Source organism: Anarrhichthys ocellatus, unplaced genomic scaffold (genome assembly GCF_004355925.1).
Source record: "Anarrhichthys ocellatus isolate YVR2014 unplaced genomic scaffold, GSC_Weel_1.0 scaffold49, whole genome shotgun sequence".
Lineage (NCBI taxonomy): Eukaryota > Metazoa > Chordata > Actinopteri > Perciformes > Anarhichadidae > Anarrhichthys > Anarrhichthys ocellatus.
The window spans coordinates 981,254-998,554 of record NW_022280079.1 but is presented as its reverse complement, the minus strand read 5'-3'; the positions used below and the strand labels follow the sequence as shown (position 1 = coordinate 998,554).

At 43.0% G+C, this 17,301-nt stretch overlaps 1 protein-coding gene across 1 annotated transcript in view; it reads left to right on the top strand.

Annotated features, from left to right (window-relative positions):
• LOC116395784 (importin-8-like) overlaps positions 1 to 17,224 on the top strand; it is a 35,278-nt gene extending 18,054 nt beyond the window's left edge. Inside the window, exons 3-10 of the mRNA XM_031869905.1 lie at positions 997 to 1,153; positions 1,465 to 1,623; positions 2,472 to 2,628; positions 2,890 to 2,979; positions 4,934 to 5,028; positions 9,443 to 9,527; positions 12,289 to 12,423; positions 16,905 to 17,224. Of these exons, the coding sequence (XP_031725765.1) occupies positions 997 to 1,153; positions 1,465 to 1,623; positions 2,472 to 2,628; positions 2,890 to 2,979; positions 4,934 to 5,028; positions 9,443 to 9,527; positions 12,289 to 12,423; positions 16,905 to 17,081 (1,055 nt within the window). The 3' untranslated portion in view covers positions 17,082 to 17,224. The remainder of the gene's footprint in view (positions 1 to 996; positions 1,154 to 1,464; positions 1,624 to 2,471; positions 2,629 to 2,889; positions 2,980 to 4,933; positions 5,029 to 9,442; positions 9,528 to 12,288; positions 12,424 to 16,904) is intronic.
• The last annotated feature ends 77 nt before the right edge of the window (positions 17,225 to 17,301 follow it).

Here is a 17,301-nt window from a genome sequence, read left to right as displayed (position 1 = left end):
CACTATAACACACGATAACACTATAACACACGATAACACTATAACACGATAACACTATAACACACGATAACACTATAACACACTATAACACACGATAACACGATAACACTATAACACTATAACACACGATAACACTAACACTATAACACACTATAACACTATAACACACGATAACACTAACACACGATAACACTATAACACACGATAACACGATAACACTAACACGATAACACTATAACACATAACACGATAACACTAACACGATAACACGATAACACTATAAGACGATAACACTAACACGATAACACACTATAACACTATAACACCATAAGACTATAACACCATAACACTATAAGACTATAGTCTTATCGTGTTATGGTGTTATGGTGTTATAACACTATAACACTATAAGACTATAACACTATAACACCATAACACCATAACACGATAACACTATAACAAAATAATGAGCTGATCTTGAAACCGACAAACTGAAACTTACGTATTACCTTTACCACATTTACAATGTCAAATACATTCAAAAGTAAATCATTAAAATTATATATTTATGGATTTCCTTTACATTTATTTAAACCAAAATATATATGTGTGTGGATCAGACGTATATCTGTGAATCATATTTTTACATGTTGATTTTGTTTAAATTTATATATAATGATTACTTGTGTGTGTATTGTAAAATATATTTGTGGAGAGAGTCATTTATATAGAAATCACAAAATACATTTTTGAATCCTTTTGTGTGCATTCATTAATATTGGGACTGATCCGACCCCATACACAGAGGAATACGATGACTTTGGATACACAAATAACTTATTTTGTATTCATTGTTTGATTGTTTTTTAGATAGAATGACAATAGGTGGAAGATAGAATATCACTAAAGTTATCCTCTAAATGCAGTTTATTGAGACTCATGAGATCACCTTGAGTCTGTGCATGTTTGTCTGACTACCGGGATCTGTGTGTGTAGCGGCCATCTACTTGAAGAACATGGTGAGTCAGTACTGGCAGGACAGAGAGCCGTCTCTTGGGGAGGTCGTCTTTCCCTTCAACATCCACGAGAACGACCGGCAGCAGATCAGAGACCACGTAGTGGAGGGCATCATCCGCTCTCCAGAGTCCATACGGTACTGAGTCTGAACACACTACACGCAGGATGCATCTGTTACTCTACTTCATGCAACTGTCCCTCTTTAGACAAAGAATGAAACTTGTTGTCATGCATCACCTGTTTATCTTCTTAGAAAAGCATGATTCAAACCTGTAGACTTCTTATGAATCTAAAATCTAAATGAAACGCTTTTGTTTTATAACTCTTTAAACTTTCATTTGACAGAGGTCACAGTTGGAACCTGAATGGTATGCAGACACTGAAGGAACAAAACTGCTTATTGACTGATACAATAAATGACTCCACATGTTTTTCCGCCGTCCATAGCGCCCAGCTGACCATGTGTCTACGAGCTATCATCAAGCACGACTTCCCCGGCCGCTGGACCGCTATAGTGGACAAAATTGGCATGTACCTGCAGTCTCAGAACGGCGGCAGCTGGTACGGCAGCTTGCTGGCTCTCTACCAGCTGGTCAAAACATACGAGTGAGTAAACTGGTAAACATATTCCTCATATTCGCCCTCACGTCACGACTACAGGTTTAAAAGAGGATGGTCCAATAATAAACTGGATACGGTTTACGTTTAGACAACAAGGCTGAGCCAATAACTCTGAACTCACTCTTTAAATCCCTGCAGTGTTTCCCCCAAAAATAGACTTGTGGAAAGCTCCCGTTGCTATTTCCTCATACAGCAAAAATAATCCATTTTAAATGAATGGATAAGATTAAACATAACATTTCAGCACAAATCAATGTCCTGGGTTATTTACCAAAATAAATAAAGCACTCGAGGTATAGTTCAACATTTTGGGAAATAGATATCAAAGATAACATATATATCAACTTCATGTCTGTGAGTTCAGTGCATCGCTGGAGTCAGGATGTGGTTAGCCGAGCTTGTAGTTTTTGGTAAAGTTATGTGTTGGAACTATTCTTTTGCGATCAAAAGCAGAAGACCTACACCCATTCTACACCCTCGCTCACTATTTAGCTCCATCTCAGGATGGCCATGTCATTGTGGAGATATTAGTGCATTGGAATCATCAGAAGAGCCTTCTTGTGTGCCGTCTTGACTTTAGTCGTTTGATTTCTTTCCTCACATTCATTTATCTTGTCATGCAGTGATGAGTTTAAGCTAAAGCCAATCAGAGTGATTTGACAAGCGCACTCTGCCGCCGATTTAACATGCTCAATCAGCCGAGAAGCAAACCCCGGGCCTGGTGTGTCGGGGACTTGTGGGACTTGGCTCGGTGTACGTTTGAGTCCTTTCTTAAAGGAGGATCCCGGAAGGAAGTACTGCTTATTTTTGTGTGTCTGTGCTTGTGTGTTCAGGTACCGGAAGGCAGATGAGAGGGAGCCATTGCTGGCAGCCATGCAGATCTTCCTGCCAAGGATTCAGCAGCTCATCAGCCAGCTGCTTGCTGACGCTACCATCTTCTCTGTCCTCATTCAGAAACAGATCCTCAAGATCTTCCACGCTCTCGTACAGGTGTGTGTCAAAACATTATAAAAGCCACGACCAGTGACCGCAAGATTCAGACATTTTGGAGAACTGGAGGCAGAAGAAATGTATTTGTCAGACAGACACATCTCAGCTTGTTCCCGTCATCAGGGATATTAGAAATAACAGTCAGATACACCTAATGAATATGAAACTCCATAAGTAAATATATTAGAGAATTTTCACTGTGGTGATGATCATAATGATGATGATTGTGGTGACAGCATTGACCTTCTTGTTGTCCTGCAGTACTCACTGCCTCTGCAGCTGATCAACAACACAGTGATGACTCAGTGGATGGAAATCCTCCGAGCCATAATGGACCGAGACGTCCCAGCTGTAAGACACACACACATACATACATTATCCAGGACCTGTCAATAAATGAAAGTGACTTGAACAAATATATCTATATAAGAAAGAGCTATAATTTCCGGGTTGTGGAGGAGGACTTTCTCTGGACTTTCTCATGGTTTTATGAGGTTGAGGTTTCTCAGATCTTTTCCTTGTTGAATGTTTTTTGGGGAGGAGTTCTTCCTCATATGAATTCAGGGCTTAAAGACAGAGGGTGTCATTTGTTGTACACATTGTTAATCCCCTTGAAGCTAATGTTTGATATTGTGTTGTATTAGTCTGACTCACTGGTGAGGTTCTCCTCCCCTTCCATTTTGCAAGAGCACCATGGCTGTATGCTGTGCTTGGCTCCATCCAAGAAGATTGTGATTGGTTTAAAGGGCCAGTGTGGTAGCATCTAGAGTTTGCAGATTGCAACGAACTGAAGCTTCTCCCTTGTGTCAAGCGTGGAGACGAACTACGGGGGCAGACTCGAAAACATGAAGGCCTTATCTAGAGCCAATGTTTCTGTTCTGGGCTAGTGTAGAAATATGAAGGTTCAACATAGTGACCTCCGTGAAGAGGACCTTCTCCGTATGTAGATATAAACGGCTAATTCTACAGTAACCAAAACACTCATGTAACGCCAACAGAGCCCTCTCAATGCTGCACACTGGCCCTTTTCAGAAATACAAACAAGGCACAGACGTTGTTCCCCTATAGCAGATGATAATGTGAAGACCCAGACCTTTCTTTAATGCTGGCACAGCGCTGTGAAGATAGGTTTGGCTATGTGAGACCAGCATTATATAAACAACATAACTTGACTTTGAGTCTATGATATTAACCTTTATTGGGCACTGGATTGAGCTTTTTGAAAAGAGTGAATAAATGGGGAAGATTTTAGATGTGCTTTATATTTTCCTGTACTAAATCATTATAATGCCTTTGACAGGGTAATGCTTTTACCATGACAAAAAAATATTTGCCCAGAGGATCTCGTTATTTTGACTTTATTGTGACTTCTCCCAGAGGTTTTCTCTCAACCTGTGTCTTGCGCTCTCATTGGCTGTAGCTCCTTCGGAATCCCCCGATAGGTCCAGATATTTAGCCTACTAGGGATTCATCCGGCCCACGTCTTTTAAACAGTTCACACATAGTGCTGAAATACAATTTGCAAGCGCTGAGCCAACACCGATTTACATCTGATCTAGGATTTTTGGCGCGATTTCTGAGCTCCATTAACTGTCAGAGAGTGGAAAGTCAGGGCTTTTGTGTAGTGTGAACTAGACCCATGTCAGAGGGTCTCTTGAACATGACTGTGTGTTGTGTGTGGAGAAGGAACTGAGCCCAACCATCGGTGAAACACCAACACAGAGAGGACAACGAAAGCAGCGTACCTGTAAATGACATCAAAACATGGCAGCATGACATTTGTTTCTGGTCATTTGGCTTAGACGCTGCGGAAAAAAGCTTATGATGGTACGGAAAACCCTGATTTTTATAAATTGCATCCACATTTTGGAAGAGTGGGTTTCTGTAAACTCTGACAAAAGCCAAATTTCAAACAATGAATATGCCCCAGCCTTTTATGTTCCTCCAATCCACAAATCAATTCCACAGTTCGACACATCAGCTCATTTAGGGCGACCCAGTAGAAACATTCATTCCTTTACGTTACCTCTGCTTCTCTCGCTTTTAACTTCATTCATCCATGTTTGATATTTTTACAAATAGTTTCTTGAATTGACAGAATCATTTGGTATATAGTAATAATAACAAAATATGTCATAATAACATATAACAATCAATATTTAGTTATGATGTAAAATGGATCTTGTAAAAATGAGAAACTGATCAAATATTTTTCATTATGGTGGCAGAAATCTGGCTGTGATTTTCTGTTCTTTTGCTGGATTCACAAGCTCCAAAAACTGAACATAAAGTGTTTGTTTGTTAGGAAACATTGGAGGTTGATGAGGACGACCGTCCTGAGCTTGCATGGTGGAAGTGCAAGAAGTGGGCGTTACGCATCATCACAAGACTGTTTGAAAGGTGAGTCCAGAGCTGCTCTCACATCACCAGCAGACATTACCAGCCAGTTTGATTTTCTGTGTTTTTTTACGGTTAAATCAAACCACAAAAGGGTATGCACATAAGTCACAATGTACACCCTACACATTGATATCGTAATCTTCGTTCTACCTCACGCAGGCTTCGCCCTCTACTGGACTCTATGGGTACAGTAAGTGGAGCCCAATGAATGTACAACATGCCGCTACATAACATATTGACCCAACCACACTGATCCTGACCGGCTGAAGGTTAGTCGCCGCTGCCCACCTACTTCTTTATAACCTAGGCCGCCACAGCGGAGAAGTAGGGGGCCCCAGCCAACCCAGGTAGTAGATGCACCCACAAAGCTATCCCGCCAGGCGTTACTTGGATAGGGCTTTACCAGACAAACCATCTCCGAAGCACACAAACCGATGTTCAGTGCGCATGATGAGGGCTGTGCATTCAACATAACATGCCAACACACATACTGGGTAAAGCAGTTTACCTCCCTTTGCCTCCATTTTCCCACGCATGGGGTGAATGACAAAAAGCATCCAGCTGTATAACCCTAGGTTCCCCTGCTTTGTGCGGTCCCCACAAAGCAGCAAGCACCAGGGGTGCACCAACAGGGCAGTTAGTTCAAACACTCTCTTAGATGAGGTCAGTGCAAGCAGCAAAGCTTTCTTGGACAACAACGCCTTCAGAGAGGAGCACTCCAAAAGCTCAAAGAGACCCTGCGCCAAAGCCTCGAGCACCAATGGCAGTTCCCTCTGCGGGGAAGAGGCATGCATTACCGGTAGATGTCTCCTGACCCTCTGCAGGATTCGCTTCATGAGAGGGTGACCGAAACCATGTTGGCAGGAAGAAATGGCTGCTGCACACACTAACAGTGGCAGGAGACAGCCCTCTATCCATCACACACTGACAAAAGGAGAGAATGCACCCAACTGAACTTCCTTGAACCAGCATTGCAACACTGACCACTTTGCCCAGGCAATGGTGGATCCCACTCTTGTGCTTAGATGGTCTGCACCACCTGTACACACAGTCCAGCTCTCTTCATCCTATCCCTCTCGTGAGCCAAGTCTGGGGAGAACGACCCACATTTGGCAGCGTGCCTATTGCACCCTCCTCCTGAGATAGAACCCCCAGAACAGGGGGATGGTACGGGGATGGGCTGCCATCATCCCAGTACTTTTTGTATACCACGGATGACGACCTGAGGCTACCATAATAACTCTCCAACAGGGGAGGTTTGACATGCAGCATTGGAAAGGCATAAAGCAGCTTTCTTCGCCATGGGGCAAAGGCGTCCAACCCAAGGGGTTGATTGTCCTGCTGTATCAGGGGGAACCATAGCAGACAGTGGGTCTTGTATCTGTTGGCAAACTGATCCACTTCTGCTTTCTTGACCCCCCCCCCAGGAATGTGGATGGCCTTCAGAAAAAAACAGGGGTTCTGAAGCCAACAACCATAGGCTCTCCGGCATCCTCAACAGGGCTGCAGACCAAACTTTGCCCTGCCTGTTGATGTAGGCCAGCATGGTGTGGTTGTCGGCTCTTACCGGCACATTCCTCCCCCATAACAGGGACCTGAAGTGTTGGAGGATCAAGAACATTGCCTGTAGCTTAAGGACGTCAATGTGTCTGGGCTACAAATCACCTAGTCAGGCCCCACCACACCCAGTAAGGCTCAAATCTGTCTACTCAGTGATGTTTGAGGTCATTTTTCCTAGTGGTGTTCCCTGCAACAGGGGTTGTAGAGAGCCCCAGTATTGCAGGTCATCCTGTGCTGAGGTGGGAATGCTAACCAAGCACAGCTTGTGCTACTTGGCCTTAACCACCTCTGCAGACGCTGCATGTGCAGGAGACAAAGCTGTACCACCGGATGGGCAACTGCCACAAACACCGGCGCACACATTATGGTAAACGCCATCACTGTTACAGCCCCGGCAGTTGCAAACTATATCCAGGGGTGCTGTCCATGTCTGGTCAGACAGAGTGGCCCGCAACCTCCATGTGGGGAGCATAACCTCCAGATACTCCACCTGTTGGTGTAGAAGAGGCCGCTTCCCTTCCAGTTGATCATGAACCCCAACTTGGTTTGTAGTGAGGTCTGGGAAGTAAGGAACATAGCCCATTCTCTGGACCTAACCATGACAATGATGTCTTTGTGATTAAAAAAAACCCACCTTCACCCCTTCACCTCGCAGCAGCCAAAGCACAGTGTCCAAACACAAGAGTATCCTGAGATTTGAAGCCACCTCGACCTGAAAGTGTTCACCTTTTAAGATGATGTAGGTGAACCTATCGCCAAACTGAACAAGTGCCAGTGATTGTTTGATGGTTTACATACGTAATGTCTTGCGGGCAATGCACCAGTTTAGGATGCGGAGATCATGCCTGGTAAAACTGGGTTTTAGGACGAGCGACCAGCTATCTTTTCTCAGACCTCACGGCCACAAACAGAAGGCGGCATATGGGAGACCAACAGGGAAAAGTTCAAGCAGGAAATTAGATCCCTGAACACATCGCCGGTTGGCCAGCTTGAGAAAGATACAGCAGACATCACGACAATGTGTCCAATGTCTCCTGTTTCCGGTGTGGATATGAGGTCCGTGAACACATCAACGGCTTGCTTGTTACCACAGTAGCTGGCATTGTGTCACTGTTTTCTCCTCCTGTTACCCTAAATGGAGATGAGGTCTGTGAACGCATCACCGGCTTGCCTATAAACGCAGCAGCTGACTACGTGTCAATGTTTTCCCGCCCTGTCACCCTGTGTGGAGACAGATGAAGGAAGAACAGACACCCTCTTTCCGCAACCACCAGGGTTAAACTGGATTGAGGTGTATTTCGCCCCCAGGTAATAGGCATCCCACTGTTAACCCAGCAATGAAACGTCGTATTCGTTTCAGGCCGAATTCAATTCTGAGTGATAACTATGCCCTGCCACAGTAGTCATCACAAGCTAGAAGACCCGGCAAAGAGCTGTCAGCAGTGGGCTTCCGTAAGACGATGTTCCAGACACGTTGACATCATCGTCATCTGCAGACGAAGCTGGTCTCTCAGCGGGGATGACCGGAAGCAGTGGCGGAGCGGGGACTTACACAGCAATGATCTCTAGCTCTGGTTTGCTCTCATCGCAGCGAAGCATCACATCAAAGCATGGAAAGTGATCCCACCACTGCTAGCATCGAGTCTTAGGCAGCGCTCAGCAGGCTGGGCAGGCTGTTGACTGCTTAACAGCCTTTTTGCGTGGTCCATGGTTACTGACGAGGGTCTTAAAGGGGGACTCCATCTGTGGATGCAGGCAGTCGGAGGGCAAATCGAATATCGATTAACGATGTGTGCTGCTTTATGTTCTATGAGTTCCACATGTATTCTGGCAGGCATGTCCTGGCTGGCTACGCGTATGCAAAATTTCCAATCATGCTCGTGAATAGGAGAGTATTAGACATATAAGTAGAAGGGACTATCCAATTCAAATCAACGTAGCTCGATGGTAGAGTGTCCATTTTTGTGTGTATTGTTGCCATTGCAACCGTTGCAGCTACCTAACTTCCGCATAAACTAAACAGACTTACGGCAAGGCGCAGACTCACTGAGGTGAGGTTTTGCAGTGCCAACTAAAACTATCAGTGGGGTCATAACGTTACAAAGCACAGAGAGCTAAAAGTAACGTTAAATAAGTCAAATTTAACTTAATAGGCTACCACACACTCTTGTCACAGTGTGGGAAAGCACATTTCTATCACCAGATGAATGACAACTTTGTTTGGCTCATTTTCTGTAACCAGTGTAGCATTTAACTATCGTGGAATTAGCAAGCTAGCTAACTAGTGGACAGCTGGCTAGTTAGCTATCTTGCTTATTCCACCATGCTACACTGGTTACAAAAAATAAGCCGAGCAGTGGCCTGGTGGCCAGCGGCAGCGCTAGGTCTAGCAGTCCCTCCACTTCCCTCCCCGTTGCTCTGGAGATGGACAAGCTATATTACCTCTCTAACTAGCCAGCCATCTGTCTCCGGAGCTGAGTCTGCTCTCTTACTGGCAAGCTACCACAACATTTTACGGCCCCATAGCAACTAACAACAATCACCATTTTCTTTTGTATTTGTCAAATGACCACGGAAACCAGTTCAATGTCCTTTCTACTCCTATTTTATTTCTATAGAATTACCCATAGTCCAGTAGACGGCGGAGCCTGTGTGAGTTAGTACAACATCAGTTCAATTCAGTTCTCTCTTCTGCTCTCCTACTCTCCTCACAAACTCAATGACAGATAAGGGAAGGGGAGGCCGGTAACAAATCAAGGATGAGATGGGATGGATCTTTCCAGGGGTGTACACAGGTGATGAAATCCAGTGATGAAATCCCGGCTGTCACAACATGCTTCTATCTTCGTTACAGGTATGGAAGCCCTGGCAATGTGACAAAGGAGTACTATGAGTTTGCAGACTTTTTCATGAAGACCTATGCAATGGGCCTACAGCAGGTAAGCATGCGTCACTGAGACTTGAAGATGTTGGTTTAGATCAGATCAGGGATCGGCAGTCTTTTCTATAATGTCAGTGTCAATTTGCAAAAATGTCGCTGTGCCATTTTGTGGCATTTTCTAATGAGCATGCCATTTATTTATTTATGCACTGATAGTTAGTTATATTATTACCGAAGTTTGACCTTGATGTAACAATAGAGCTGTAGACCTATTATTATATTGTGCAGGGTCCCCTCTCTGTTACTCATGTCATGTGTAATGAGTATGTTACACATACAATAAATCAAACCCTACCTTTCACTGCTAACTTGATCTAAGTCTGGTCTGCAATGTTGAGCAAGTTACTCAGGAAGTTACTTTTCTTATTACTTGGTGTCAAAAGTAATTAGTTACATTATATTATATATTACATCCTCGGCACAGTCAAACGTGCCTCAGGCCATATTTGCCTGATGCGATGTGAAGATGCATACTGACCTGCTGTGATGGACTCATCACATTCTAATTGTACTTACAGTTCATAAGCTTAAGGCAAATATTAAGCTATTTAGAATGTATTTAATATACTTAGTTGTGTTAGTATATAACAACTTTATGCACCTTTTCATTGTGATCGAAATGTGTTAGATTGCATTTAAACTATCCTTATCTGTCGTATTTGAGGATATACATTTGTCACATATAATGCAAAATGCAGTTTTTAATGACTTAATCTGTGTCCCTGGTGTGTCTGCAGACCCCCAAAGTGTCATAAAAGACCATTCTCTCTCTTTTTCTCCTAGTCAATCTCTCAAAAAGCATGTGTAAAGATGAGCAGATCAGATTTGTCTCCCCTTCTGCGCCGTCACGTTATCTTAACATAAGCATACCTGGCACGATGAACCCATCACGCTCCGATAAAGCAGTGTTACTTGAATTAATAACTGTCATATAATAACTGTTTTAATTGTTGAAATTGTAATCCCTTATTACGTTACTGGGAGAGTAATAATATTACAGTAATGTGTTACTGAATAACGCTTTACTGCCGAAATCTGCTGGTCTGCATGTTGATATTTACAGCTGCACACAAACCACTGAATGGTCTGTTGTCAGTTGACTGTGAATTGGAATTTGTCCAAACTTTTATACACAGCCACACTGAACATCTCTGTATTTGTCAGTGCAACAGTTTGCAGCATTTCCCATCATTGCATTAATGCTCATCTCAACAGTTCTTGCAGACAAACTAAATCTTTAATCCTGGATATGATGGTGTCTTTATTTCGTAGCTCTTCAAACAAAACCTCTGCACTGTGAAGGAAAGCCTCCTGTATGTATTCTCTATCTATGAAGTTTCCTACATTCAGCAATACACGCCTTCTGTAGCCTGATTTTGAAGGTACACAGTTTGTGGTACTCTGCTCAAAATACTTTGGCATGGCACATGCTCTTTTTGTCCAACTGGGCTGAAAAGACCAGCTACATTTTCTTGTCATGTCTTGAGCAGATCTGTACAGTGCGGTGTCCTCTTTGCCAGATGTTTCCTGGTTACAACACCTACACTGTTGTACAGCAGCACAAGGACCACTGAGCATGAATTTTACGCTGTTGCACTAATGTAATATTTTTAACAAAGAAATGGCATATTTCAATATTTTACTATATTATTTGCTTTCTCATGTGTCACTGAAAACTGGTATGCCCATGCTGGCATGTGTCGCGTGCGGTGCTCACGCTAAAGGCAGGCGCCTCCCCCGCTCCTGGAGGGAGAACTTCTTTCTTTTTTTCTTTTTCTTTTTTTACGGAGAACGAGGACCCTCAGAAGTGTGCTCAAACTGAGGGGACCTCGCCGGCGACGAGCAGATTCACCCAATCAGCCGCCCTGGGGTGATGACGGATCAAAAGCACCCGGCTAGCAGGCCCGTATCCTTCAGAGAAATCCCTCTAGATTCTCGGCCCTGATGTCCGGTCTCCCCTGTGGGTTCCCCTACACCAGTCTTAGCCCAGGCTCACGTTATCCCGTCCCTGACTTAAGGAGTCCTGTGAGTTTTTAGGTCACAGGACTAAGGTGTGAGAAGGGGGAGAGGGGCAGAGGCCGAGCCCTCTCTACTTGACTCACCCACTTGGCCTGTTGGTGAGCCACGTGGAGAACATTCCGACACACCACTCGGTTACCACTTGGGTGTGTATAAACAATGGAGACAGTTCACACACGAGCCTCACCCAATCTATTTAAGTTCACTTTAAACAATGTCAGCTACAAGTCTGATCCAAGCTCACGGTCATTTACGGCCCCTAACCGTTGGTTTCTCCTACTCTACGGTGGAATGTGAAATGTGTGTGTGCGTTTGTTAACAGTAGCGTGCCGTTGTGTGGGATTCCTGCAACTTACCCGTGCAAGGGTTAGGGTTAGGGTTAGGGTACATCGTGTATGAACAGATCCGTGCAAAATGCACATATAATTCATGCACCAGTACTGCCCATTGTCCCGTACATGCTATGGATTTGTGTGTGTATGTGTCAGGCCATACTCATGCACAAGATGTACATGTACAGAGCACAAAGATCCCTTTGTCATCAAGTTACATTTATATTTATTTTTGGTCTTTCGTTCATTGTTTTTAATAAACCAGTGCTACACCCTAGTAATTCAATGACCAGGGCATTACATCAAACACATGCATTGTAAGTTGCCGACCCCTGGTTTAGGTTTTCATGATTATGTTGCTCAAGCTCGGTTTTGGTTTGTCTCTTTTGTCATGTATTGTCTGTCCAGGTCCTGCTGAAGGTAGTGGACCAACACCGACAGAAGCACTATGTTACTCCTCGCGTCCTGCAGCAGTGCCTCAACTACCTCAATCAGGGCCTGTCACACTCACTGACCTGGAAACAGATGAAGCCACATATGCAGGTAGGACATCATGGAGGAATGTGATAAAGAGTGATTGTGTAGATTGGTATGAAATTTGTGTCATTTTTCATCTAATTATTTGCATTTACTTTTCATTTTCCAAGGAAAGTCTTTTATAAATAGCTGCTATTTTAACCATTAGTTCCTGGCACATACAGAGACATACAATAAGTGTAACTCTACAGTCTGCTCTGACTAGAACTTTGATTCTGATTACACTAGTGCTAATGAGTTCAGGTTGGGTAGTGTTCGAGTTCCCTCACATCAGGTTAGGGTTTATTGACCGTTAGGGTGTTTCCATAGCGGGAACTCTCTCAGGGTGCCAAGAACCTTTTGAGAAACCGTGTGAACAATAAATATAATGAAGTTGTTGTTTTAGATGTAGTTGAATTTGAAGCTATTCACAGTGTATTTAATGTACTAAAGGGGGGGGGGGCATTCTGTGGCATAATAAATATGATCCACTGATCAGTGTGATTAGGCTAGAGGTGGACTGGTGCACAGCAATTCAAGTTGTACATAATAAGAATGTTTTTATAATTTGAAATGTTTACACTCCTTATGAATGTAACCAAAACGAGGATGAATACCTTAATAAAGCTTTTATAAAGTGTAGATACATGTATATTTGTTGTGGGTGATATGAACACTGATATCTCAGATAACAAGATAATAAGTCTGTTTGATCAACACCTAATGCAACTTTGTCAAGATAGAAAGTTGCCAGTAGACCGCTCCACATAAACCAGTGAAGCATGACATACAACCTCTTGGCTGGATCACTGTGTATGTACAGCTGATGCTCATGACTGTCTTGAGTATGTTGCAATCCTGTATGAGCTGGCTACAACAGATCACATATATATACCACTTGATGCAATTCTGTGTGGCAACATTAACTGTGAGAACCAAAACCACAACAGTGATCAATGCATAATGTATGATAACATTGCGAATTGTCTAATTAATGCCAAACTTCTGTAAAGAAGTTGAGGTTGCCAATAACATTAAGATGCTCTCGCCATCCAACAGTGATGGGGCTACTGGTTCAGTATTGTAGATCTGTGGAGTAAACATTATAGGATATTTTCAACAGTGTGAAGAGTGATGAATTTAATATTGGTGATGTTCCTGATGATGCTGGTGTGTGTGTTAGACCTGATGAAGTGCTGTATGCCATTGAGACATTTGTCAGTAAACAAAGCATGTGGCCTTGACCGAATAACAGCAGAACATCTGAAGCATGCTAGCCACAGAATCCCAGTGTTGCTGTGTGTTTCTAGATTGTTACTGCATGGCGTACTTCCTGACTCTATGCTGACTGTTTTGTTAGTGCCAGTACAAGTTAAAACCGGTAAAATATCCAGCATTGAAAATGACAGACCTATTGCTCTGGCTAGCGTACTTTCTAAAGTATTAGAACGAATTCTCTTAGATAAGCTTCAGGAATACATAATACATACATGGACAATCAATTTGGTTTTAAAAGTGAACATAGCACTGACTTATGTATATATGCACTGAAAGAAGTTGTTAGTAAGTATAGGAGACATAGCACTACGATAGTTATGTTTCCTGGATGCAGCTAAAGCTTTTGACCAAATTCATTGTAAATTGCTTGTCAAACTACAAGAGCGAGGGATTCTGGGTCACATCATCAGGAATGACCTACGTGATGATGACGATGTGCAGCGCCACATCAATGATATGTAGTGTTAAAGATCCTTGAGTGGTTAAATAACAGTGCATGTATGTTTCTAGTAAGAAATGCGTTAGAATTGGGCGATCGTTATTTTCATATCGTCCAATCGTGGTTACTTGACATCGCCAATAGGTGATCCAATCGGCAGGGGGCAATATCTGACGGAGCTTTAGAATAATAAAACCTATAAGCTTTCTGCATTTATAAAAGATATGGAAACATAAATATATCTATTGAATAGAAATGTCTCCTCTATTCAAACAAGGGCTTCCTTTTTAAAAGTCTGTGAAAGGTGAGATAATACCACTGCATCGTTTTTCTGACCAAATATTCCGTTTCATTTGATGGCGTTTCGCCTTTCGTAAACAAGATTTTATCTGTGGTTAAAAACCCTGTATTAAGTTAACTGGCCAGCCTATAGCAGCAATCCAACATCACCATAAATTACAGTTGTATAACCCTAACGATACGTCATACAATCATATCTTCCTCCTTTTCTTCGGGTGATAACATCATAAAATAGGACACCAGACATTGAAAGTTTCATTCAAAAAATGATGTAATTTCTTTTTTTGAAAAGCATTCTGGATCAACTGGAGAGTCTTCTGGGCCGATCACACGAGACGTTTTGTTCGAAACACGTCACCCGCAAAAGCATCGTTTTATGATGCGGTGCGCCTGATTTGTGCTCCTCACCTGCACCGCGTGCTGCGTTTTTCAGGCGATTTCTAGACGAGCATTAAAATATTTTCAACTTTTCAGCGTCGGGCACAGAGGTGCTCCACTCGTTAGTGTGACTCTAGACCGAGGCAGCCAATCAAATCAAGCAAGAGGCTGGCTTTACTACTCTACCACTGACATTGATCAGAATCAGAATCAGAATCAGAACCGTTTATTGCCATGGTATGTTGAACATACAAGGAATTTGACATGACGGGAGGTGCAAACATTTAACAACAATCAACAACAATCAACAGTGCAAAGTAGAAACGTATAAAAATTTACAGAAAAATATAAAATAAAGTAAAATATAAAATAAAGTGCACAAACGAACAGATAACAGGACTATAAACAAGTGAGATGTAAGTGTGGTGTAAAGTGTAGAGTGTAATAGAAGGGATGTGCAGGGGAGTGACCGGTAGGAATTTGTCCTGGGGATGACAGAGTCAGTGGGGGTCCCGGGCTCTGTTAATGAGCCCGACTGCCGACGGGAAGAAACTGTTCGTGTGGCGTGAGGTCTTGGTCCTGATGGACCTCAGCCTCCTACCAGATGGAAGGGGCACAAACAGTTTTTGTCCAGGGTGAGAGGGGTCGGCTACAATCTCTCTTGCTCGCTTTAGGGACCTTGAAGCGAACAAGTCCTGGAGGGACGGCAGATTGCAGCCAATCACCCTCTCAGCAGAGAGAATGATGCGCTGCAGCCTGCCCTTGTCCTTGGCAGTGGCTGCAGCGTACCAGACCGTGATGGAGGAGCAGAGGATGGACTCAACGATGGCTGTGTAGAAGGGCACCATCATTGTCTTTGGCAGGTTGAATTTCTTCAACTGCCTCAGGAAGTACATCCTCTGCTGAGCCTTCTTGGTGATGGAGCTGATGTTCAGCTCCCACTTGAGGTCCTATGATGGAGCCCAGGAAGTGGAAGGACTCCATCGTGTCGACGGGGGAGTCACACAGATATTACCGATATTACCGATTTTCAACTATGATGAACAACATAATATTTCCCCTCATTCAACAACAGAGCTACAGCAAGGGCTTGATGTCTGCATTGAATAAATGTATCCCCTTTATTTACATTTCATCGCCTGGTTACTCACGCACCCCCGCTCCACAGGCTCATCAGCTGTTTTGCCTAACTCGCTTTTCCCAGGGACATTTTTGAAGCGTCCACGCCTCTTGCGACGCCTCTTGCGACGCCTCTTGCGACGCCTCTTGCGACGCCTCTTGCGACGCCTCTTGCTGGGTTCGGCCCCTTGAGAGACTTACTAGAGCAGCCTGATAATACGGAATTGCAGTAATCTAGTCTAGAAGTAACATATGCATTAACTGATTTTTCTGCATTGTTTTGAGACAGGATGTGCTTTATTTATTAACTCTTATGTCGGTGACAAAGGCATTGTGGAAGTGGGTCCACTTTCAGCCTGCAACACATCGTAATGTTCATGAGAGAAGTTTTGTGAATTAAACATTAAGTGAAAGTCATTCAGCTTGTTTGGTTTTTGTTGTTCATCCAAGGGGATCATTTGTATGCTTGCAGGCTTCTTTTCAATGTTTAGCATTTTGGTGCTTGACAAATTACCTAAAAAATGAATTGATTAATACATTTTCTGGCAATTCATTATGTATCGAATCGATCCATTAGTGCTGATATGATCAGTCAATTAAGCACTGTGTTCACGAAACATTCGCAAAGCCAAGTTCTTAGAATATTACAATTGAACATTGTTTACCTCATGTTTCCGAGCTTGCTGTCTTCCCTGTATGTTGCTACACTGATGAATATTGTAAAAGAGGGAAACCATCAGAACTACAGTGTAATTACAGTTTTAACCTAGTTGGTTCAGGTTGGTTTTGGAGACTACATAAAGAGGAAGAGTTGCTTTAAACTTGTTCATTTCTGTTCTTGAGAACCAGACCGTACCAAACGTGTAATGTCTTCACTGTCTTCAGTTTCTGAAAGGTGGACTTCAGAGGGATGCAAAGTTTCCTCTATCTCTAGTGTCACATGTCTTTCCTTGTTATATATCTGCTTTTCCTTGTTATTGATCATCTCTTACAGACCATATGCCAGGAGGTCATCTTCCCTCTCATGTGTTACAAAGATGAGGATGAGAAGCTTTGGCTGGAAGACCCTTATGAGTACATCCGCATGAAGTTCAGTGAGTACACTCCATCCATCACTGAGCTCGCTCAGCCAAGAAAAGCATTATGCCAAATCAGGCTGTATGTTGGCTAATAGATAACACACCATATCTGTTATTAAATATCATTGGTAACATTTTGTAAATGCTTGTTTGAATTATCATGCATAATAATCTATGTACATTATCATGTACAGTAGATTATTAGAGCACAGGAAAAACTCCCTGAAAGTGAGTGGGCTTTTGTTTATGAACTACTCTTTGTCGTTCAATCAGGAGAGACTTGATTAGAATGAATAATAATTTATTACATAT